Below are 26,893 nucleotides of genomic sequence, written 5' to 3' on the forward strand. Positions count from 1 at the left end.
ATTCCTTCAAACAGCAGTAATACCCTGGGTAAGACCTTAGAGACAGGCTAAACTGTGCAGAGCAGTAGGGCAACAATCATTCAACAGGTAAAAATGTAATTTTTCTCATTCTTATCCTGTTAAGCCCTCTGGAGACCCACTTTTTTGGCCATTACTTTCTTAATATGCTTTGTTAGGACTCTTTTCCTTTATCCATTATGTTTTTTTCTCAATTTTTTTACCAAGCAGTGCAAATTAACAGCATGTAACAGCATCCAAATCTTTCAGAATCTAAATGTCAAGACAACATCAAGTGTTGCAATGCATTTCATCTTTTTCTGTGGAGGGTAACACATTGGGAGAAGGTCTTTGAATATCATTCTTGGAGTAGTCTCTCCCACAGTGTGGTCTGCATGAAGTATTATCTCAACCTCTTCTGGGTCCCTGAGAAAAAGGACACCCTCCACAACATCTCACCTGGTTCACAAACTCTTCGGGCTTCGCTTGTTCGAGCAGCATCAGGAGGGAAATCAAACACTCAGAAGAACCCACAAAAGAGGAGCACAGCAAGGCCAGGTGACAAATGCCAAGGTACTGATTAAGTATCAAAGTCTATTATGTTATTATCATTCACTAAAAGATTATCACAGTGCTACCCTGCTATCACTTATGACCTTTATAAACAGCAATTTACTTTCGTCCTTTTCCACAACATTCCCCAAGCCCTAAAAGCACCATATTACGGATGCATTAGGGATTGGCTTTAGCACCTATCTAGATCTCCACTGTTTGTACTGTCAACACAAAGGGGAATTTTCAGCTAGGTTTGTGTTTTGCTTCCTTTGTTTATCTAACATGCTCTTGAGCACTTCTCGATGCTGTTGCCTAATAAAACCATTAAACTGGAAGGAAAACTGGTAAATGCCAATAAAAAAGGATAAGGGAGATTAAAAAAGGAAGCAGATGTGGCACATGGTCTACTGAGTGTAGCTATTTGGCACCTGTTGCCTAAAGTAAAATGACATAGTCCCAAGCCTGCAAAATCTCCATGTCACAGCAGAAAGGAATGTAGAAGATGTACCTGTGACATACTAGCTCAGGACATTCTGGTAAGGAATAGGAACTATCAGATTGCCCTGCCTATGGCAGACAAAAGGACCACTAGGGAAACCAGCTGGACACTGTTGACTTTCAGGTCTTACATGGCAACATTACATCTAGCAAGGGCTACTGCCCAAAGAGACACTTAATGAGAACCCTCTCATCTGTTAAGTGCCTGTTAATTCCAATGCAGTTTTTTTCCAGGGCAAAGCCTTACCCAGCCCAAGTAAAGAATATATAGTGACCTCTTGAAACTAAATTTCATCATTTGATCAAAACAGATCTTCTCAATTATGAGCTAGGGCAAATTAAAGGTGACGTGCTGGGCCATGTCAATTCTAATCAAAGCTGTGATAAGACATCCTGGTGCCTGGCCGAGCTGTCAGTTTGATGCTTGTTCTACCCGACCATTGCAATAGCTTTAAGTGGATTTGAAGCTGAGAGCAGCCCCTGGCCAGAGCTGTTACTCTCACTCTTGCATTCCTACTTTTCTTACCCTAGACAGCTGTCTCAGGTAGGTGCAGATGGCAAGTGCATTCTTTGTCCTTGGCTGCAGTTATTTTCACTCCAGTGAAAATCCAGTGAAAAAATCTAGACCATAAGCAGCGAGTTGGGCAGCTGGAACAGGTCTAACCCATTTGACATACCCAAACTTTTCTCAACACTGTGCTAGGTCAGGCATTTCTATCACTTAATTGACTAAAAACAGACCTGACAGCCCCAGCTGTAAAACAGCTCACAGGTTACCCAACAACAAGAGCAAGTTTCAGTAGAGATCCTCAAAATGTTAACATGCACCCAAGACTGACTGTAATCTCCTCTGATGAAATAAGTAACATCTCTGACTTCCAGTCTAGATGATTAATTCAAGATCACAAACAACTGCAATATTTTTTTATCTTATGCTGAATTTGTAAGCATATCCTAGGAAAGATCAGGGCCTTCTCATACAATAACAAACACGGAAGCACAGGCAAAATCAAGTGGTTTGTTTTGCCCTTGCACTTCTGAACAGCAGTGGAACAAATTCTGAGAAAGAGACAGATTACAAAAAGCTTAAGGAATTACTCTAATGGGGAAAGGTAACAAAGCATAACTGAGAAGAGTTGAAGAGAATGAGTTTGGATCTATACAGAATGGTACTGAAGCAGGTTCCAGGGATGAGAATTTCCTGCCTTTCAGTGCTGATGGCTGCGGCACCCTCTTCTTTTCCAGCCACTCTTCCTCACACCTGGAGCATTTGCCTGTGGTTGTTATGAGTTGTGGGTGAGAACTTGACAGGGCAGAGGTGGGAACCAAGTTTGTGCGGGTCTTCATGTCACTGCATCAGGAATGCTCATGGGACATTGAATAGATCTTGCTTTTCAACATGCTTAGGATACCACAGCTCAGTAGATGATAGGACCAAACCTCATGGGCCAAAATAGTGTAATATCTGGGTGATATGGTTTAGGAGTTACAATGAGAGTGATGGATTGACAGCTGGATTTGATGATCTTAAAATCTCTTCCAACCTTGATGATTCCATGAATAAGGAAAACAAAACAAAACCAAACAAGTGATGCAAAAGACCACAATGTCTTACTACCAGCTACCTGATGCCTCAAGAGTGCAGGAGGAGCAGGAACTCGCAGTTTTGTTGCTTAGCAGACACGAGGAATGGGCTATTCCCAGCAGGGTCAACTGTGATGGTTGTATCCCCTCCCCAGCATCCTGTGTCCCCCAGCCTGCTCACTGGTGCTAGGGTGAGGAGCAGAAAAGGCCTCAGCACTGTGTGGCTCAAACAGAGGCATGTCACCCACACCGTTTTGGTCACAAATTCGAAACAGAACACCACACAAAATTAACTTGATCCCATTCCAAACAAATCCATGTGCTCTGTGCACTGGTGCTCTCATGAGAATCAGGCACTAGTACAGCACCAGCCTAGGGATGCCCTGGCAGGCCTGGTCACCTTCTGTCCCATAACCTGTCCTCAGCTTCATGGGGAAGCTGGAAACAGGGCAGACACAAGAGCAACGACTGCCTGGATCTGCCTGATGCTAGACAGCAGGGCATCAACACTTTCCCCTCTTCCACCATGGAAGTCGACCAAGCAGTCAGGCAGACTGATGAAATGTAGATTTGCTGCCATGCTGGAATGTGGCTTCACCCAGCAACCAAGGAGCACAGGGAGGAAGAGGGCTTAGTGCCAAAGCAGCACTCCAGTGCTCTGTGTGGGAGCTCCATCTCCCCACAGGAGCTTGGGGAGGAAGGACTAAGAACTAGGGCTCTGCCAGGCCATCACTTGCTGTCCTTTGTCACTTCGTGTTCACGAGCAGCAACTCATCTGCTTCCACATCTGGGAACTGCTGCGGTGCCTTTTCTTGCAGACTCCACTGACAATCCAGAGCTTGTCAGCCCCAGCACCTCCAGTCATCCAGGCTGTCCCAGAGCTCTCTGGTGCCCAAAAAAAGCAATCTTTCCAGTCACCCTGGGACAGACCACGTCCGATGCACGAAGGCAACAGTGTGCACAAAACTCAAACAGCCTGAAAAACACTGCAGGTCCCCCAACTCTGTGCCAGCTTAGACTGCCAAGATCAGCAGTCCCTGCCCTGCCAGCCAGGCAGCACTGGGGTGTCCCATGGCTCTTTGGCAGGAAAAGCAGCAGCCTCTCCCCCAGCCTGGGGCCAGACAGGATCCAGAACTCCTCAGGACATCAACAGCAGTCACAAACACCACACAGCACAACATGGCTCTCCCACAGCTCTATGGCAGTCAAGAGGGACAACCACTGCCAGCCCGGGCCAATTCAGGAACAATGGTGGGTGAGAAAGCCCCACAGATGGCCAAAAAGCACCACAGAACCAGGCATGTGCCAGCCCCCATTCACCAAAGAGTCATTCTGCCTGTCAGCACTGGGAGATCCCACATTCATTTCCCAGTCATGCCCTGTTTCTTTTCCCCATCACCATCTTCTTTGGAAAAGACTGCTAGTTCTTCTGGCAGACCATCACTTTCTGTACAGAGCCAAGTCCTGTTACAGCTCTGATCACAATAATAAAGTCTACAGCGGAAATAATGCAAACACAGAATTTTATCAACTCAAAAACGAGTCAAATTCTTAGAAATTTATTACCAGCTTGTAAGTATAAAGTAACATTCATGAAAGCTATCCTATAATCCCTTTATCATCAATACTACTTTAAATTTACAAGAGAGCCTGAGGCTTGAGAATGAAAAGTGTGCCAAGATATAATAAGATCTGAGGAGGAAAAAAAGCCCTATTTTTACTACTACTATCACACACCAAAAAAAATTCACTCTTTTGCAAGCCCAGGGTAAATATCAGAAATCTTTCAACATAAAGCTTCCTTGAAACTTCATCTGAGAATATGTTAGCACATGTAATTGGACTGTATCCCAGAATCATTGCATCAGGTTGGCTGTACATTGGGTAATAAACCACAAAACAAATGACAAAGCAAAAGAGAGTCAAGGCTCTGAATCAGTTGTGATACAGTCATAGTAACAGCAGAAAATATGGCTGGAAGGACTATGTCTAGTCCTTCTAGATCCTCTGCAAGGCATCTAACCTAAACAGACACTTCTCATATATTTATTTCACCAAAGAATGAAATTCTGCAACATTGCAAGAAAAGGAGGGCAGCATAACCTACTGCTGGCTTCTTTAACCTTTCACATGATCTGACAGAGTTTCCAGCTCTGATGCAGGAATGTTCTGATCTGGAGCAGTAGGCAAGGAAGTAAACCTGCTTTGACAAGAAAACAGAAAAGTGGTTGGAATTGACATGAACTTCTTGCCTAAAGGAATGAAATTGGCACCTAGGGCAGCAGCATAGCTGAAAATATATTCTAAAGCCCTCAAAACACAACAGAAGGGAAATAAAGATGTTGGAAAGCTGCAGTCAGGCTAGATGACAGAGAAAGCAGAAAAGAAAATTATTTTGCCCTAAAACCTATCATTCATTTCAATAATACTATTTTAGGAGTTTTTCCATGTTGCTGAAATGCTGCCTGCACAACTTCCCACTGATTTGATCCAGAGACCATTTAAGTTAATCAAGACCCTTTTTTTCCAGCTTTGTAGGAATATGGATTGTAAGGCAGGCAAAACTACTTGAATCTTTACAGCCTCATCCATTTCTTCTGCATCAGGAAAATTACATGGATTTACAATTGTTTGGTTTGGGCTTTTTTTCTCCATTATTCATTAGTCTGTTCTCCACTGACATGTTTCAAAATACATGTTTTTAAGGTTAAGAAAGATGCTGGAATGGGGTTCCTACAGATCCTAAGGAAACATTCCACCTGATATTAAGGAAATCTTAAGAAAATCTTGATTTTAGTGGGGTTTACCTCCTCTACTCCAGCTTTTTGTACTTTCAGATCTACAAAAGCAGTCACTTAGTATCTCTTTCATCCAAAAATTCTCTAAAACATTTAAAATACAATTCTCTCTATGTAATTCATACCACAAAGATGCTGATGAGACTGTTAAACATTGGAATAAAAACAGACACACTTTAATGTATTTTGGTCCCATAAATCACTTTTGTTTGGTAACAGCTACTCCAATCAACTAAGTGGGGTGATCAAGAAGTGTGAGCAGGCTTAAATACAGTCATTGCACTGGTGTGCAAAACACACGTGTTTTGGGTTACAATACAGAGTGTGATAAAAGGTATCTATTCTATCACCATCTGTTGAGACCAGGAGGGGCAGTGATCCTTATCTCTGTGGGAGATGTTCTGCTAATGGGCCATCCATTGAAACCAGGCAGGGCATTGTTCTTTATCTTTTCACAACCCATCCTTCCTCCAGCCAGTCATTTTCTGCTAATGGCCATTGAGTCCCACTGTGGGACTGATAAAATTACTGCATCCCATTGGAAGTTGCTCCAGCCAGGGGGAAGAGCCCAACATTTCTTACCAAGATAAAAACAGAGGTTTTGGGACACTAAGGGAGCCCCTTTCTCCACTGGACTCCAGAGGGAAACCGGATTTCTCCACATCACCACTGGACCTCCAGAGGGAAACTGCACCTTGTACAGGAGCACTGCTCCAACTGAATCACATCTGTCACTGCAGGAGGATGCAGCCACCATTTAATGGGACTGCTGCCAACACCCTGCCTGACGGGGTGTCAGGTTGTACTCTGACTTTGTCAGGGTTTGGAGTTTGTTTCTTTGTAGTACTGTATTTCTATTTTAATTTCCCTAGAAAAGAACTGTTATTCCTAATTCCCATATTTTTGCCTGAAAGCCCCTTGATTTCAAAATTATAATAATTTGGAGGGAGGGGGTTTACATTCTCTATTTCAAAGAGAGGTTCCTGCCTTTCTCAGCAGACACCTGTCCTCCAAACCAGGACAACACCAACACACTGCTATAAGCTCTCTGTTACTTTTGGGCAAGTCAATTCTAAAAATCCTCTTTGGCCATTCAACTGCATGTCAAGTCTGCAGTGTAGATACTCCTGGCACTGAGATTAGAAAGAAGCAATTTTATTTAGGGAAACATAGATTGCAATTCCATAATAATGTCTCATAGGTTTGTACTCAAACATTTCATAAAAACAGAACTAGTACCATTCTTCACTAATGGGAGATATTAGCTAGTTACCTAATAAATATGCTTTGGTATTAACACAAATTGCTTCTTCTCAAAGATATGACAACTTGGTTAATGCAATTCCTGATGCTGTGCTGTTCCTTGCCTCGCAACCACTGTATTTCTGCATAGCAGCATAAACACAATGTTCCATTTTTAGAAGGAGATTGCCTGGGAGAAGGTTTGAGTCTAACACAAGCTGAGGGCTCACATTGGCCTGTGACACAAGACTGGAATAGAGAGGTCTCTGACATTTCACCAATAGCACATCTTTCAACAAAGATTCAAGACACTACTGTCTCCTGGTTCAGAAAACATCATTTGTATTTCACATGAACCAGCTGAAACAAAAAATGAGATTTTTGCATTTACCTCTAAAAGAAGTAGCCATAGTGAACGAAGAAACTGCAAACCTAAATTTTAGAGAAACAAGTCAGAAGTATTTCACCTAAGTAGCCTGGTTACTCACATATATGTTGTGTGGAATAGCCAAAAATAGAATCATAATCTCTTATGTCCAAGTCCTGAGCAGTTGTAATTAAATCTTCTTACCCTGATTTTAATAAGCTTGCAGACATACAGGGAAGAGGATTCGTGGAAAGCAAGCATTCAAAACCTTTAGGAAATATAAAATGCTTTCATGATAAAGTCTCTATATTGTACATAGGTTATGGGAACTATGTCAAACATTCAGTTAACCACACCTGGAATTTTTCTCAGATTCTATCTCCCTTTCACACTGGTAGACAGAAGGTCAATTTAAATATTGCCATGAAAATCAGTGTGTGATCTGCCAATGCAACTGCTACAGTTTGCCATTTCATTCAATTCATGGAAAGTTAGGTTATCTTCCAAAAGTAAGCTTTCAAGGAAGGCCAAGAGGACCCTATGGAAAAAAACCAATCCAACTTAATTCTCTTCCTAAATTGTAGCTTCTATCCAAGTGTGTTCAGCAAAGAAAATATTTACTATCGAAATTGGGGACATGATATCAAAATGACATTAAAATTTAAGAAATCTTGGAAATACGTATGGACACTATGGATTTTTAAAGTTCTGGAGTCAGTTTATAAGTTTACTTTGATCAATGACTTGTGCTAAGACTTGCATTTTAAAAGCAATTCTTTGCCTTGGGAAAAATGAGCCCAAATGATACAAGCTAAAATGATACAAGCTAAATGCAATCTCCAAAATTCCAGTACAATTTTACAGACACGTCTTAAGCTCCTTGTGAAAAAAGTGAAAAGCATCACTTTCTTGTGCTATAAATCAACTCAGCCAAACTGCCCCTGGCTGGTTTTTTAACAGTTTCCTTTCACCTTGGCTAAACGCTCCTGTTACTTGCCGAAGACAATTAGCTTTATCTGGAAATCCTTCAGCTTCAGATAATGGGACAATCAGTTCCTCTATTACAGCTCAAAAATCTATTTGCTAAAAGCCTGCAACTATTTGAAGAACATTACCCACTTGAAGAAAACATAAAACCATTTGCTATCAAGCTGAAACTGAAAGGAGCTGCCACAGAACCCAAATTTTTTCCTAATAACTGGAATGAGAGCAGCAGATATCTGTCAGTCTGGTCCACCTATTAACAGTAATACACAAAAGAGTTTGTGCCATGCCCATGTGGATGCAGAATATCACAGAAACCACTCAACACTTTATCCTGGAACTGGTTTCCCTCTTGGCAGTTAATGAGGGAATGGATTTGAGTGTAAACCACCTCAAATAATCCTGCAGCATACACATACTTACTAGGAGGCACAACCAGGTGATATGAAAGTACAGTGATTTAACAGTATCATTGCTCACCAATCTTTTTTTATTCAACACATCACAAAAAGCAAATAGTTTTGTTACCACTGACAATAACATAAACAGATTCAGCTGAAATCAAGATAAAATTAGAATAACCTTTTCTAAAGCAGAGCCCAGCCCACACATATTGTTATGACAATAACACAACTGGCCTCTAGCTTGGCATTCCTGATCTAACAGTGGCTACAGCTACGTACTTCCATGGAGCTGATACAGAAATGACCTACCAAATGGTAACTGACAAGGCTTTAGCTTAAGAGGATCAGACTGGACACCAGGAAAACAAGTGTTCTTTAAGAGAGCAGCCCAGCACTGCATTCAGCAGGCAAAGCCACAGAGGGCCTGCTCTGGTGCTGATGAGAGCCCCACTTTCAGCGGGAGAATGGACTGGGCAGACTAAGGTTCTAAGAAACAAAGTATTTGGAGATCCTTATTGTACCCCATTACACACACACATATCCAATTGGTTGTTTCTCTTCTATTCCTTCAAGACAGTTTATATAAGAGTAGATTTTATATACACACATTCTGAGGAGCTACTGCTCATAACAGCATCAAGATATCATTAAATTTCTACAATAAATATTCCCCCAAACAATTTAATATAAAGGAAATGTTCTATCTCACCAATCAAAATTTAAAATGGAGTCTAATACAGAATTTAAAATGGCAATGCAGGGTATTGTTCTAATATCCCCACCTAGCACTCAAAACCCCTGAAGAATCAATAGCTGCAAAAAGCCTCACTGAGTGCACATATGCTTTGGCAGGCAAATAATTTACTGATGTCAGTAAAAATGACAAATTGAGGACAAGCTGGGGAGGAAATAATATATATTTGAAAATATATAAATCATGTAAATTGCTTTGTATTTATTAGCCTTGTAGGTAATGTGGTAACTATAACTACATGTATTTCCTTATTCCAAGAATACTTTAGTGTTCCCTTGACCCAGACACTCTGAGCATCTCAGTAACTTTACCTACTGCTCCTATAAAATGAAAACAGAAGAAAACTGTTCAGTAATTCCTAAACTTCTCAAGAAATGGAACTTTAACCCTGTCACTCTAATGTGTTAATGTGATAAAGTCAATTAGTTTAGACTTTAGGATGATGTTTCAAAAATTACACTATTCTGTACTTTATATACTTTGATATTTGCAGTGGATGGAAAACAAGAAAGTTCAGTAAAAAATTAATTTTTATCTTTCTTAAAAAAAACAGGATCAGAGAATTGTTTGTTGTTTAATCACTGTCAGCAAACTTTTCACATATAAAATAGTTTTCTAAAATAAAGCTTAAACCTGTCTATTTTCTCAAAATAGATTGTTCTCTCTCTCAATTCCCAAAGCAAGGAATCCTATACCCCACTGTATTTGCCACAAATCATAGGCCCACTTAGTTATGGTTATGGCTCACAGTAATGTAAAACTTTCACTGGCAATCTCTCAATTTGAACCACAAGTGGAAACTTGAACCTCCACTGGAAAATTCCTTCTAGTGTAAAATACACTACAGCTTTAGATTCTGTGGAAAAATCATCAGAAACTTTGGTTAGGATTTTTTGGGGGGTTTTATGTATGTAGAGTGGAAATAATCTTTATACTCAGGTTTTTACAACACTTAGCACAGTGTCAGCTAATTCACAGCTTGAGCTTTAGAACATTACAGCAATGCAAGAAATAAACATACATCATAATGGAAAATTCAATATATCCAGCACCTCACCTGGCTAGAGGTGAGATAGTTTTGAACTGGAAGCCATGCAAACATATCAGCAGAGCACTTAACTTCATCCAGCAAGTCCAAGATCCTCACAGGGATCACCAGTTGGAGCACAGCACTGCACTAGCTCGTTCATGCAACTTCCAGTCTGCCGTGGGCTCAAAATCCCACTGGCTGTCGTGGAAGGTTGCGTCTGTCTGCAGAAAACTGTGTGGGAGCACTCACAGATATTCAGATGAGCACAAGTAGGCTTTCAGACGCGGAAGCCCCAGTAAAACATTTATCATTCTGCCACCACAGGTCCTCACAACTCAATCCAGACCCACTTGTAAACTACAGCTACTCCATTCTGCTTTAGTGTAGCAAACTAGTCAGTATTCCCTAGAAATTTCCTAGAAAGTCTGCACCACTAAATAGGTCATTAAAAAGTAAAACAAAAGAATTGAACTTTACACTATTACAATGCCAATTTTTCCAGAGCTTCAGATCACTGAAACTCAGAGAAACATTACAGGAGTAAGTAATATATTTTTAAAGGGTTCCATGTATCAGTCTCAAAGGGAAAACAAAAACAAATTCCAAGACAAAAGGCTACATTAAATCATCTCTCTGGATATGAGAGAAATAAAATGCATCACAGATGCCTTTAAAGGAATTCCAAGGCACAGTTAATTCACACATTAAAAGAAACCAAATCAGAGTTACATATAGAAACAGACTGCTACCTTCTCCTAACAACATTCATTCTGTCTTGTGACAGCACAATAAGCAGAATAAATGCATTAAAGACACTACCAGACTTTTAGTCACAAAAAATTAAGTGCCTTAGACATAATTGTGTACTACTTTGTGGCATTATTGGATGCAAGTATAAGAACAAAACCAAATACGTGCCTTTCTTGATTCAACTTCCCAGAAAAACATTCAATGGTACAAAGGATGACTGTACTCTCCATTACTGATGCAATATCCCCCTCACAGAGATCCAGTGTTGGCAATAGACAAAAATGACAACTTAGGTGTGGTCACAAATCACCATCTGCTATTTCAATAAACAAATATAAGTGCATACAACAGTTGAGGGATGGAAGAAGATTTTGCTTGGCAGATAAATCCTGGAGATCTGGCACTTTCTACAATGCAGGAAAGTGTAGCATAATCACTATTTCCTTCAATGTTTCTTAGCTGTTCCAAGATTATTTCTTACATGACAACTCTAAATGCCATACATTAAATGCCTTGTAAATCACATACCTGCCAGAATGGGATTTTTAACTGCAGAACTGAGTCGAATTAAGGTAGTTCAGTAGCAGTCAGGATGAAAAAAATGCCAATTCTGACCTGTCCCTTTTAAAACAGTCCATGAGAACAAAGAAAAGCAAGCAGTTAGCAGAGGGGCTCACTGCCTGACAGAAATTATAATAATATTCACACCTTCCCTCCCAATGTACAGGGACTTTTTGATTCCACCTTTCAAAGTCAGACAGAAACTGCAGTAAAATTCAAAGCAGCTCACCCCTCCTAAAAAGCACAGCGCTGCATTCTAAACAGAAATGTCTTCAGAGGGCTAATCTGGCCTTCAAACGTTGGGCATGACTCAATGTAAACGATATGTTTAATGTAAGCTTAACCAAAACCATACCCTGTTTTCTACATTCCCTAAATAATCTTGGATTGTTTATGTTATGGCACAAATCTGCAGCTTTCTTCAGCATAGTCAGCCCCATGGGTCAACTTGATTCCTTCGAAATATTATTTGCTATAGTTTCTGAAATTGTAACTGCAACTATCTTTCACGAAAATGTTTGTGAAGTTCCCTAGAATGAAGGCAGGCTACTATATTTTCATTTTCTGTTGTTGGTTATTTCTTCATTTATGAAGCTTTTCCTTTTTAATATTACTATGAAGCTAAAGGGGCAGAAAATAATTATTATAATGCTACAACCAGGACCTATAATCTCACCTTAACTTTCATACACACACTTCCCACAGTACAGTACTTTCTAGAAATCTCTACCCTCTGGTGACTGCAGCAAATCTTCAGAAATAGAGCCAAAAGGCAGGAATGAAGTCTTACAAATTAGACTTCAGCCTGAGCCAGCTGCTTTCTCCCAGTATTATTTCCTTTATAACCATCTGTCTCACCTGCTAATGTATTTTTCCCCTCACCCAGCCTCTCCACTACAATGATTTGCCATTCTGGCTAACACACAAGTATCAATGTAAAGGAACCTGGACTAAATCCAGCTTTGTGCCACCCAGTGTCTGGAGCCTTGGTAAGGCACCTGTTTGTCTGCTGGTATAATTGAATCTGTGCTAAGTCGGCTTTAGTTCATGCCAAGTTCACCTGTGACCCACACACTACCAGAGTTTGTTGTCACTCTTGTCTTCCTTCTGGATTGCCTCAATGAGGGAAAGACGTGTTTCAGCTTGGTTACACAAGGGTCTCCTCTTGTAAAGCAATTCTTGTTTGCAAATACAACCAGCACACTCTGAATATCTCTGCTGAGATCTATCTACTTACTGAAGGTGATTCTACGAAACAACCCTTGCACTCCAGACTGATTTCTTGTGATTTGCAAATAAGAGCTTCTGGCTAAAAAGTCATCCTGAATTTTCCTCCTTGGGCAGAATTGCCAGAGAGGCACAACAAAAAGAAATGAGGAAGAGAAGAAATGGGAAGGGCTAAGAATGAGGAAAACAAAATTAAACGGCATGTTGCTACATGTTGAAATTCTGTAGTCATGGATTCTCAAGAATTCTTTGCTGTTTTCAATGAGATCAACATCAGAATAAACTTTATCGAAGAGTCCAATATATTTACTGCAGCATTAACTTTTCATATCTGTTTAAAGCCTGAGAACAGAAGGGGAAGTAACGACAGCAATTTCACGACTATAAGGTGCACCCTTTTGACTAAAATTTTGATCTAAACCCGGAAGTGCGCCTTATACTCTGGTGCGCCTTATACTCGTGAAATTACTGTACTTTAGCACAAAGACTGTACCTTAGTGGCACTGCCCAAAAAAGTCAGGAAGAACATGACACTTACAAAGCGCATCATAAAATTTCATCTCATACTGCTGACAAGAGTCAGAAATAACAGGAATGGAACTGCTGGAAAAACATGAGTTTTTCTGAGTATTATTTCTGCAAAATATAGATAAGGCTTTTTTAAAGACTGTAAATCGAGGAATAAGAGGGAAAAAGAACTACAGATGTGTGACAAAGAATGAAGGCAAAAGTTGTCAAAAAAAAGGCAGGAAAAAAGGATATTAGATGCAGAATTCAAAGGAGCTGATGCTGACAGGCTCTGCACTTTAAACAGAAAACTGAAAGCTGACATCTGTATCCATACAGTTTTTTCAATGAGTTCCTAGTTACTGGCACTGCATTCAGGAAGGAGGCAGAGGAAAAGAGTGGTATTTTAACTGAGCTCATTTCTAGGCATAAGATTAGAATAAAAGCAAAAGGATGCAATTTCTTGTCAGTTCTTGGCAGTTGCTCAGTATTCCTTATCATAGCCCTGTTTGTTGTGGAGTGCTGATAATGTTCCAGAGCTGCAGTGCTTTGAAGTCTTTATGCGATCCTTAGCTCTGCAACTTTGGGACCCAGTGGATAAACTTTATTCTGAAGACCATTCACACATACCTTGAAAGATTCGGTCATTTGCTTTCCCATTTCTCCTGAACATCCTCCGCCCGCGCACTCATTCTGGCAGCCCTAGAAAAAGTAAAACCAGAGCAAATCAAATTCAATGGACATTGAAGGAAAGTTGATACACATGCAGTTAATTCATTTCAGGGACAGTTTGTATTGAATCGTCAGACTTTCCATTAGTAAATATATTAGCAAGAACTTTGTGGTAAGTTCTTAGCACAACTTTCCATCTTCTGGGTTCTCAGTTTTACTTCAGTTGCTTTATTTTGTGCAACTGCATTTCAGGGCTTTATATATATATATGTAACATATATATACACACATAACATCCTAGATTAGATCATCACTCTGTAGTGTAGAACGTTATGGACAGTATCACAAGTTTTTCATTCAGAGCTGAATAAATAAATTGGGTTTTTACTCAATTCCATCAGAGCCAAATTTCTCTACTAAAAAGTATCTACCTAACAGGTTTGCTTTTGCCTTTTTTAAGAGAAGACTGAGTAGGCAGAATGGAAGAAAAAAGAAAGAATTAGTTTTCTTAAAACCTTCATTAAGCAAAGATAGTAATAAGAAATGCTCACCTACATGAATAAATAATGAAAATATTTTGCATTATCTACAATGCTGAACTTCTGCAAAGGAAGTGAGAAGGGAAGGAAAAAAAACAGGAGTTCTACTTCCAGGCATCCTTCTGTTCATCAACAGAGGGATAATAGGTGTAAGCCATCTACCTAAAAACAAGATTCCCAGTTCCCACAGCACCACATTAACATCTCTGTAGATGCTCCTGCACTACCTATACCTTCCCTGTCAGTAGTCATTAAATGCATGTTATATCCAAAAGCATGGAACAAAGGAGACAAAAACAGCCCTGATGGGGTTTGTTGTTTCCCAGCAGCCTTTAAAAAGGAGCTGAAAAGGTGAAGTGGATGCAGAGGCTTGGGAGAGGGAAGAAGGCACCAGAAACAAGAGTTTGGGGTGATGAGCCATGAAAGAGGATGGCTGGGGTGATGGCATAAGGGAGCACAGCTGGAAAGATGGAGACGACTTGGTGGCTGTCTCTCAGCCTTGCTGTATCTCAGGTGGGAACTCCCAGTCCAGGTGGGAAAGCCCCACATCAAATGTACAATCCCCTTGAGAAAAGATGCAGAGAAAACCTTCCATGGTCAGCCTATGAGATCCCAGCTCTTCACAGGGAGCAGCCCTCACCCCATAGGGATGGCTGGTGCAGGTGGATAGCAGTGTCAGGGACACAGCAGCCACCTGTCCTGCAGCAGCCACCAAAATGTGGGGCCAAGGATGGGACCAAATGATCACAGGCTGGGAAGCATTACACCCATAAGGCAAATAACATGATTCTTCAAAACATAACAAAAAAAAAAAAAAAAAAGGATTTTCAGTGGACCTTCCACAGATCACAGTCTTGCTACCAACCAAAAGGCAAACTCCCAGCCACAGCAGGTTTCACTTCCTCTCTCCTTCCTCCCAGGGAGCCCAGCACATCCATCCTCCTGCTGCCTTTTCTCAGCTTTAACCCTTCTGTTCCCCTTTTTTTGTAACCCTCTAGAGCAAGGCAGACAATCATCCTCTCTATCCACTAAAAGGCAATGTGCCAAGACAGATCATAAATCTCATTACAGTATCACAGTATGCTTTATTTTTCATTAAAAATATGTTTTATTTGCCATAAAGGTTAGGGTTTTCGACTCCAGAAAGACAAGACTTTGGCAGAGTGTGCACAGGCATTCAGTGGCATACTCAAGCACAACTAAAGTGTTATCCAAAGCGAAGGACACTATACAACAACAGGTCCTTGCTTGACCTGTAATTTTTCCAATACTTCCAAATCCTCTGGTAAAATCCTAGAAAGCATTCATGACACTATCCGCTGACTGTAGTGAAGAATTGAGATGAATTGAGCCAACTGACTTTTCTCTGCACTGCAATGAATTAGGATGGAGAACGTGCTGGTTACCAGCTAACAGGATGGGAATTGCCAGCTGTGGAAGAAGAATATCTCAAAGAGCTCCAGCTCCATTGCTGGCATGTGTCTAATATCCAGTATGCCAACTTGGATTTGCTAATAGTAATTACTGGTAACAGCAAATACGGACAAGTACTCAACCATTATGCTTCAGTTTCTTTCTGTTGCTGCTTTATGAAGTTGCCTTAAAGCAACAGCTGGCATCAACACAGGAGACTGAAGCTGGATACAGTTTAATACTCTTCCATGATCTTTTTTAGAGATACCAAGCTTGCATGTGAATTGGAAGTACAGCCCACCTACAGGAACAGCCCCTGGGGTTTCCATCGCGTTGCCCTTCAGTTCAAGATTACCACTGAACTCAGTGAAGTCAACAGCCTAATTTCTGGGCACATGCCATGGGGCCAATCCTGTTTGCAATGATGTCATTTTTTTTACAGATTTAACTCATATTTAAAGGAAGTAACTAACTGCCTTTGTTAACCACACTGAGATGAAACTGAGTTAATCCCTCAGCACTAGAAAGAAATACCACAATTACTTCCTAATTAACAGAGTCATATTTTAATGGCTTCATGGCTTACAAATCTGAAACATGTTGCTAAATGCAATAGGGAAAATTGCTCCCTGGTTTAGTGTCAACATTGCCAAGGGAGATATGCTAAGCATAAATTTGCCCTTTGTGTTTAATAACATGGTAGATTTAAAACTGCCTCCATTAAAACACTGATGTTATCCTAAAGATACACTTGAGCCACTGGGTCAACAACTTCTCAGAAGTCACTCAAGACTGCCTCAAGTAGCTGTACAATTACACAAGCATGACATTGTTTCCTATGTTGTGAGATAGAGATATCAGTATTTTCTCTGTAGTATAAGTAATTGCTTTTTCTAAATAGGAAATAGAAGAGTAATTCAGAGTTTCCCTCCAAAAATACTGAAATCACACACTGATTTTAACATTACTGTAACGCCAGTATGAGAATGAGGTGTAAAGTCTTACAATAGATTAAATTTGGTTTAAAAATGGGGTTTATATGTCACTTTATCACTGTGAAATACTACTGAAATAAAGGCCTGCTGAGCAGTAATTCTGTTATTACTTTTATGGAAGACCTCAATGCTATGATGACCATTACAAATCCTTTAGCACTGACAGAAGTAATCACAATACACTCAGCAGGATAACAGTGCTCCCTCACACTAGCGCTTAGTTCCAACCTAACTCTTATACGAGTTAGAAGTAAAGCCTTAGGTGGGTATTTGAGTATGTAGCACTTACTGGCACTTTTGGCAAATTCTAGGCTTAATAATTGTTACCCGCACTTCTGCTGGAGCTCCTGCACTTGGTCCTCAGGCTGCCTTAGACACACATATCTTCAACATCTTCTAGGGTCTTCAACGTCTTTCCCTGCTGTCTTCTCGACTTCTTCTGAGCACTCAGATCATTCAGCCTTTTGCTACAAAAATAGGTCCTTCTCCTCCCTAAACTCCCTAGGCTTCATAGACTGCATGAGTGTGCCTTGGGTTTTCCTGTGCCTTCACACTTGGGGGCTTTTAAGACACTCAGCAGAAGCATCAGCATCTTTGTTCTTGTTTGGGACTGCCTGTTCTATAAACTGCAGTTCCACCAGGTGCTTTGTCAAACTGCTGTGCTTCAGGTTTAGCTACTTCATCTCATTGGCTCATCATCAGTTATGAAACAAGAACTGAAGATTACCAGAAGCTTCACCACTGTGAACTTCAGCTGCAAACTGCATTTCTTTAATCTATAGTGTATGAGATAATTTTTTTTAAAAAAAAGTCACCAGTTCTCAAAAAAAATTGCCAGTTACATCTATATGCCATGTACTTTGTCACATTTTCTCAAAGAAAACAAATTCTTTAATCAGTTCTCTGTTCATTTTCCCTGTTGTTTGAAAACTCTTCGGACCACCAGGGAACAGAAAACTTTCCCTAGCGGAGGGCAAGAGTAAAGAAACAAATCAAAAATGTTGTCTACAGAGCTCACACTTTCAGCTAAGAAATCATCCTGGATGCTTTTCAAAACAATTCATGTTCTGCAGATTCACAAAATCCTTAGTCATGTTTTTTGGTTTCACCAGTCATCTATGTAAAGTCAGCTCCAACGTCTCCGCTCTGAGGGAGACAGACTTTCCTCAACAGCAGCAGTGCCCTGGTAGAGGACTACCAGTGACAGGGAACATCTGGAAACCTAATTTCATGCCCACTAAAGAATTACAGACTGTGCTTTTTTGGACAAGCACTGGTTAATCATGGAGGTCAAGAACCTAAAGAAACCAAATAAACCACAGACAGACAGCAATGACCGCACAGAGCTCCTTCTACCAAAGCAAACCCAGCTCCTGCCATAAACCCCATCCTATCTTGTAGCAGTCATCAGGTCTCAGGAAAGATGGATCAGGAATTTCCTCTCAGTCAGAAGTCATGTGAAAGACAATTTTCAGCTAAGAAAGTCCTTTCTGACACATTTGTCCAAGCTAAAACAGTGTCTTACTGCTTTTTCTCCATGCCTGCTTCTGGCTACTAAGTGCCTAAGAAATATTTCATGCTCTAATTTGCACTGGATGGATAATGACATTAGAACACTTACCAGATTGCAGGAATACAGCAGACCAATAAATCCAATACATGACTCACACTCTGGTACTGCCTACAGGCAAGCCAAATGAGGTGTGTGATGACAGGTACTTTGTCATTCACAGCCATACAAACCAGAGCTGCCTTTCTGCTCCAGGTATAAAATAGAATCCAATGTGAACAAATGCCATATATTCTGTGTATTGCTAGACAGAAAAAAAAAACACTTCCATGACTTCAAAACAGCTTTTATCTGACCCTAGGAAATGTTAATAAAATTTGGAAGCCACATCATATAAAAGATGAATTTGCAGGAAAAAAAAACAAAAACAAACCACTAATAATGTTCACAGCTTAACAAAAAAAAACAAACCAAAACCAAACCAAAATGAAAAAACCCACACACTGTCAGACAGAAAGAACCTGCAGAAGGGCCAAGAGGTACAATATTATTTTTAATATCAACTAATTTTTTTTTTATTTAATGTCACCTGTGAAAGATTTCCATAGTTCAAGAAGTTCATTTATGGAAGCCAAGACCCAAGCATGTCTATCTTCGCTCCCATGGGAGTAGGTGCATGATACAAAAGCATTTTAATCCTGTCTTTATACTGGAGGTATATGAACAAGAACATACACAACACGTCTGTGCTACCATGGAAGTGTCACCAAGTCCATTTGTCAGGCCAGTTTTGCCTCACCTTGAAAGCATTGGGGCTTTGAAAATACAAGAGGCTTTACATCTAAGAAAGCTGCACTGCATGAAATAAGGTTGAATTGAAATAGATTGCAAATAAATTAGTCCAAAAATCTGTGCAGGTACTTATCCCTGACTTCAGCAGTTTATTGGCTTTAATTTAAACCTGTTTAATTGGTTTGATTAAAACTGAAATATGTTCCTCTTAAAGCACACATCACTGTTTTGATTATGCTTAAATAAATGACAATTCAGATTATATAAGCACAACTTCCTGGTTAGAAAAACCTTAAAACAGAGACCATCAAGAAGTGGAAATATTCAGCTACTCCACCCAAGACTCATGTTTAGCAACATTTATAGCTGTATCACATCTGCAAAAGCAGGCAAATTTGGTTCCATGAAAACAAACAAATGCAGAACAATGTTTGCAAAGTAAAGCTATTGCAAGCAGCACTCTGGTGAAAAACCTCTTCTAGAACTAATGTTAATTTTTTTTTACTCACTGCTTAAATTGATATTTGACTAAGTTCAGTAATGCCTGAACTTGATGCTTGCAAGAAGAAAGCTTGTCTCAGTTCACTTGAAAAATAGCAAGGCTAGGCAAGGTGAAGGAGATCTACTCCTGAAGTCCAAAAAGAACATGTGTTTGACAAGCTGAATTATCAAGAACCTTAAAGAAACAGAGATCAACAGAAGTAGAAAACAAATTATTTTGCTGAAACTAACCCTAAGGAGGCCCTGACCAGGGATCTATTCAGCTTCAGGCTGAATTTATTTTGTCACATATTTCAGAAAAATTTACAACATGACCTGTGATTTACAGCCACACACCATGGAGTCTGAAGTGTGATCCTTCCCAACTGAAAAGTACTGAAAGCCTCCCACCAGGCCCATCCAACACAGAACATAAAGCAGCTGCAACCTCTGCATGGTGCTCCTTTATTCAACAGTCATTTTGGTCTTAATACATTTCTTGCACATCCATACAATTCTCCCTCCTATTTTCTTTGCAGAAATATGCAAGTGCTCTAGAGAAATCATCTTCACAAATGACCTCCAAGTGCAGTGTGCTTTTACCTTGATTTCTAAACGCACTGCTCATGCTGTTCTTAACTGTTTTCCTTCCTACGACCCTTCTGTTGCTCTGTCACTCCTCAGTGCCATTTTCCTCTGTCTTCACAGTTTACTGGCTCTTCCCTTCTGATTCAGGAGAACAGCCTCGTACAATGAAGGGAAGAGGCAGATGACCTACTGGAGCTCTTCCATCTCTAATTCCTATGATCAGTGCCTCTAAGTGACTCCTTTGTTGGTTTGTTTGTCCCTTCTAGCATTAATTAGGTTTTTAACAAGTGCATTGTTTGGCTAGAATGGTATGAAGGAAAACATGTTAAAGCAACCAGCTGGATCTAGTTGACCTAAAAATTCACCTGCCTGTTTTCTAACTAGACAGTCTCTCATGACTTTATGGTACCATGACTGCTAAAACAAAATAAAATAAATTCTGAAAGACACTGTAGTTTTACTGCATTTAGGCCTGGTTCTTTGATATGAGACCTTTTGCATCAAACCGACAACAAGAAAGGGTATAAATGTTATGACATGCTTTCCTCTAGCAGTGTAGCAGGGCTTTGCTCTTTATCACAAGTTTCTGGTCCTTATGTTTTCTCTAACATTTCTCCTTCCTCGTGTGTTCTATAATGCCAGGTACTAAATTAGCATTTTAAGATTCTACAGTAAAATTAAGCAGGATGCATTTTTAACCGCAGTTATACCAAAAAAGATGAGCCTAAGCACAATAAAAACTAATTTGTTTATTTTCCTTGAAGATTCAGTTGCAATGACAATATTTTTTTATTCTGAAACAGCTGTACAGAAAAATGACAGATCAGATTTAAAGATGCGTAAAATGTAGCTTGCAATTTATTTGTGAAATTGCCTAATAGTGGAAACTCCACACAGATTCTGCAGCTGATGACCAAGGCAATTGGCTTTATGCAATTACCAAATGAAAATATAAATAACATCAAGGCACAGAGAGCAGAAACAAATCAAATCATTTTCTGAAGAGTTACTCAGGGCTTAGAACTGGAAGCAAACAATTCAGTGCAGGAATCCAAAGCTTTTGTAGTTTGCAAATATATCACTGTAAAATCCTGGGGGGCAAAAAACCCAACCAAACCACAGCAGAGACAGTAATGGATTCCAAAATGACAACTGACATGCTCAAAGAAAAAAGCTAGCAGACAAAAACTTGTTTTTAAGGACACAGTCCTGTTTGCAAGCTTCCTTATAACTGCAGCAGCACCAGGAGAAGCACGAGGTCAGGCCTGAATCACTGGCCTGTATAAGGGGTCATTTGTAGCTATTCTCAGAGTGCTCCAACCATGTCCCATTTAAGTCCATTTTGCATTAGAATAAAGGTTTACATAAGACCCTGAGGAAAGATGAATGATACACTGAAAACAAAAACTCTGTGGAGGAAAAAGAACAGCTTTTGGAGGAAGAAGGAGTTATTTTTTTTTCCACCATAAGTCCTGTGTACAGTCCCACTAGAGATCAGGAAACTGTGACTTACACAGCTGGCTCTCGAATGCAAGAGCACTTGTGGTTGCTGGTGTGTAAAGGGCTGACACAGGCTTGATACCACATCTAGCCCTGGTGACTTTGCATGGCCTATTTAATCACAACCCATTATCAAACGCCACTGCTGAAAAGCACAAGAAGAGAGTTTCCGCGGTGTGTTGGCTGTTAGGGCTGTTATTCCCTTTTCCCTGCTTCCCAAGATGCTGGGAAAGTGTCTGTCCAACAGATGAAGCTGATAAGGCATGGCAGCAGCTATCTAACCTGGGGATCTGAATGGGCTCAAATCTGCAGGTACACTCTGCTCCACTAGTCAGAGAGCTCCTTATAAACGTGTTTCTCTGCTGTGTAATTCTTTTCAAATGCCTGAGCAAATGTCTCCTCCCCATTCGTCTGCGTGTACACCCAGATGTGGGTTCTGCCCCGACATTCAGCCACAATGCTGCAGAAGGACCTTGACTTTCAGGGCTCACAGTGATCTAGTAGGTTTTGTTAAGAGGTGCATTAAAGTTATCCTATATCTCTTTAAACAGATGATGCAAGGCAGGGGAGAAAAAAAAAAATTAAAAAACAGCAAAACCAGAAGGACAGCAAGCTTTCCAGAAATATGGCAAATACTGTGATCTCTTGGATTCTGATAGTGGGCTGGAACTGTTTATTCCAGATAAAGAACAAAGATCTTCTCTATTTATAAGCTTTAAAGGACTCTTCTCACTGCAAGACCTGGAAGTCTGGCTCTACAGTCACAGCACCTAGGTGAAAGAAGGCTGAAATATCTCTTCTACGTCTCTTCTGCAAACAGGAAATTGAGGCATGGATTGTGGCACATGTTTGACAGCTGCTTCAGAGAATTCACTGAGGTGCAAGAATAGGGTCTGCACAGCTCCCAGGAACTGAAACATACTCATCAAATCCATTGCAATTCTTCTGAAGGAAGAACAGGTGTAAATGACTGATTTGTAATGGGTTTGGCTGTTCACTACTCACAGCTATAACCTTTTCAAGTTTCTTGCCTAAGAGCACACAGGTGCTGGCTGCAGAACACCTGCCTGTACTAGCTCCAGGGGGTTTTAAGCCTGCCATAGCTGGTTTGAAGCAATGTGAGACCTCCCCAAAGTCTGCGCTATACCCCTGCCACATGTGTTTTGTTGTGTGTTCAAACACTGCCCTGATTTGTTTCAACTAGACACAGTTCAACAAAGTAGAAACAAAATGGAAGCTTTCCACTTGATGTAAAGGGCACTAGGAACAGAGCTAAGTCAAAGGGAAAATCCTTGGAACCTGTTTGAGGACAGCAACTACGATAATATTCTTGTCCCAGTAACCACAGAGAGGGACCATATTTGCATGATTGATGTTCAGCTCAGAATATTCTAAGAACTTAGCTACTTTACACTCTTTATGAGTTGCAGAGGCTGTAACAGAAGGTAATAAGCATTATCCACAACACCAAGCAAATGTAAATAATCCCATGGAAGCTTACTAACAAGCCAGGAAAAGCTGGGCACAACTACAGCATCACTGCAGTGTCACAAATTCCTCCCTTGAATGAGGTACAACAAGATAACAAGACAACTACCAGAAGAATCTGCTTTTTATCAAATCATCTGCTCAAAAGAGGTAAAATATTTCAAAGTAGTGACAGAAACAGATATCCCACCTAGTTAATATATATTCAACTGTGTAACAACTCTATGAAAAATCATGGATTATAACACTCCAAAATTTTGGAGCTGTGTTAACCTTATCCTATGTGTCCTTTCTAAACAATGTGAGCAGTCCTTCATCCCCTGTCATTTCCATCATATCCAAATCCCCTATCATTTCTTGAGACTGCCCAGAGCAAACTGGATGCTACCCAGGGAATTTGAGAGCAAAATATCACTTGGCACATTAAAAGTGGCCTTGGAAAAGTGTGGTCACAGATGAGGTGTTTGTAGAGGTGTCACCATTAAGCACACATGAAGTACACAAAACAAAGAGAGGGCCTTTGCCAAAATCATATCATGGTTAAAGCTACAGCAAACATAAATCAGGAGTGATGCAGTCTCTATTAGAAAAATGACAGCTTTGAAATGGTGAGGAATGGCACCAGAAATTAAGATAATAAACTGGCCTATGACAAGTAATGTAGGCTTGCCTTCCTACAATTCAACATCTATATAAATGGTATAACAGCCCTGCTCAGCTTCACAGATCTCAATCGACAAATTACTTATTTATAACATGAACAAAGAGGTCTGTGAGGCTTCAAGCACATGAACTTTTTTCACATTTCAGAATGTATGAAGTTGATCTTGAGCCTTTTAAAAATTTAGAATTGCATCTGATTTGTACACTGCTGAAATCCAGTTCACCTGGAAACAGCAGGACAGAACATTCATTTTATATGTGTGCTGTACTAAATATTTTACCCAATTAACATGATGAAAACATTGCTGGCTACAGCACACCACCTTAATAAAAAATCCAAAAGAAAACAATTGTAAATGCTAATTTTCAGCTTAGTGAACAACCAGAAAGGAATGCTGTTACTGAACTTCTATCTTCAGGTGTCAAGAAGAGAATCAAACTGTAGATGCCAAATATGGTCTCTGAAAAACTACTGAAAGATAAAGGATAATATTAAAAATACAGATTATATACTCTTGATAGAGAAATGCCTCAAATACATGAGCATATGAATACAATTATGTTTTTTTTCTGCATGCATGTACACATATAGCTCTACAGCTGTGGCAAAACTGCCTGTATAGCCACTACATGTAGTACCACTGTGCTATTACTTCATGCTTATTCATTTTTTCTAGCTTTCACCCTCTATATTTCAGGCAATACTTTCTAGCAATTAGGAAAGGGTTTGTCAAATTTTAAGCAGGCATTGCCACAGGGCAGAATTCAGAAGCACTGTGATGTTTATAATTTGATAATAAACCTTCATGCTCTGTTCTCAAAAAATAATTATGGTACTCTGAAAATTATATATTTATGAAGACAGTTTATAACAAATGAACTATAAACTATAGAGCCTATTAAAAAAAATACTTACACTCTTCTTCATCCAGAATCAAAAACTTAGCCTCTCCACCAGTTTCTTCAAACTTTAAAATGGGGGAAGTAAAGCCTGCATCATGCATCTGGTAAGAAATTTACTTAGCCACCGGCCTGCCAGCTATGTTGATGGTAACTTCATAGTAAATGTTAACACTTGAAGTTTCTTTTCCATATTCCTTTGACTGAGAATTGCTTTTATTTTAATGGAGGTTGAGAAACTCTACATCAAAAGAAATTGTATTGTTACTCCTGATTTTAGGTGGACTACCTATAATGTTTAATTAATTGCATGACGATAAACAATTGTATCATTTTATGACAGTAGAATATGCAATTTCATGTGGTAACCTTATAGATTGTATTTCAGATTAATTTCAAGTTCACATTCCTGAAAATCAAAAATACCTCCTTTTATTCAGTGCTTTATAGTTTTCCAGCTTAACCTCCTCTGTTAAGCACATGGACTTCTTCAGGATAATAAAGAAAATAATACTACTATACCAACATGTTAAAGAATATATCTTCTGCAAAGAAATCTGCCTACAGTGGTGACTTTAAACACCACCTTTACACAGACTGTGCTGTTAAAATCAAGCATCCAGGGCTCTGGATAAATATGTGCTGGTCCACACTACTGGCTGTGTCAAAAACTAAAACTGGATTTTAAAAAAATTAGTTTGTAAGCTTTTTCTCAGGACCACAGGAAAATCCAGGCTGGAAGGGACCTCAGGATATCTGCTCAAAGCAGCGTAGACTCTGAGCTCAGACCAGGTTTCTAAGGCTAGATCCAGCTGGGTCTTGAGAGCTCCCAAAGATGGAAACTGCACAGTCTCTCTTGGTAACCCACTTCCCACCTGTGCTTGTAGAGAGAATTTTTTCCTTATATACCACCTGAACCCTTTTTGTTTCAGTTAATGCCATCACCTCTTGTCCTCCTGCCATACAGCACTACTGAGCCTGGCCTCATCTCCATCATCTTCCTCCAGATTGTGGAAGGCTGCTATTACACCATTCCAGAGCCTTCTCCAGACTGAACACATTCTGTTCTCTCAAACTCTCAGTGTCAAAGTTTAAAAAACTTCATTCTCAGTAAGAGTAATGCAAATTCAAATATTTATTATGAGTGACGAGTCTCTGTTTGCCTGGCATCACAAGAGGAAGAAGATAAAAACTAATGAATCTGGAGTGGACCAAACTGACACCAGCAGCAGAAGAGAGTTCCAGAACAAAGGAATGAGAAAGATGATGAAGAATTACCTGAATTCACTTAAGTTTTGGCCCCATAAGGCTGAACAAAAGAAAATCTCGCTCTTCTGAACTAGAGGAGAGCAGTAGAATTGTGCATTGGGTCAGCCAGGCCTGGAGTACACAAGTGGATGTGCTACGGTCAGCCCCTTTCCGTAACTTCTTTAGGCAGGGCCATTCAGTCTAAATGAAATTAAACAAGTAGACATGATTTGTGTGGCAGTGATGTCTCTGAATCCTAGTGGAAATTATTCCAATCAGAACCTTGTGGACTTAAACCCTATTTGTACACCAGAAAAAAAACAATTTTCTGTGCTTACTAGGAATGTTTTTTATCAATATGGTGTGTGACATGCTCTAATAGGCAAACTGAATTAGAAGTAGCTGTGTACCTGCTGCTACCCTTCATTAATGCTTCAGGTATACTCTAAAATAAAACTCAGAACATACTGTAGACCTCAAGGGAACAAGTAAATTAGTAACTCTGTTGGAATGGTATTGTGACATTAGTTTGCAAAAATAGCAATAAACTATGGGCCAAAATGCAAAAAAAAACCCAGATGGGTAAAACTTATTGATAATTTTTACAGATGGTTTCAACTGTGCCCATGTTAAGTTTTGGATCCTCTGATGTACACACCAAAGTGTACCAAAGTGCTTTTCTCTAAGTGTAACACTGGATTTTCCTCTGCAACAGCATATGGTAATACTTCCTAAATTGCCCTTCTGCAACAGGTGCTCTATTTTATGATGCAATTTTACCTGGACCTTTAATGTATAAAGCCATAAAATAATGAGGTTGTTTCCAAGGTAAATGGGGCCACCCATT

General features: G+C 39.9%; 1 protein-coding gene across 4 annotated transcripts in view; it reads right to left on the bottom strand.

Moving 5' to 3' along the window:
* The window catches only part of BCAT1 (branched chain amino acid transaminase 1), a 58,567-nt gene that overhangs the window by 27,116 nt on the left and 4,558 nt on the right, over window positions 1–26,893 (bottom strand). For 3 of the 4 annotated variants that reach the window (XM_033057933.1, XM_033057932.1, XM_033057935.1), the window contains exon 2: window positions 13,889–13,960. In XM_033057933.1, the coding sequence (XP_032913824.1) occupies window positions 13,889–13,960 (72 nt within the window). Of the gene's footprint in view, window positions 1–13,888; window positions 13,961–20,262; window positions 20,386–26,893 lie in introns of those variants that run through there. The other variant, XM_033057934.1, reaches the window with a different exon arrangement.

The sequence above is a fragment of the Catharus ustulatus genome, chromosome 4, assembly GCF_009819885.2.
Source record: "Catharus ustulatus isolate bCatUst1 chromosome 4, bCatUst1.pri.v2, whole genome shotgun sequence".
Lineage (NCBI taxonomy): Eukaryota > Metazoa > Chordata > Aves > Passeriformes > Turdidae > Catharus > Catharus ustulatus.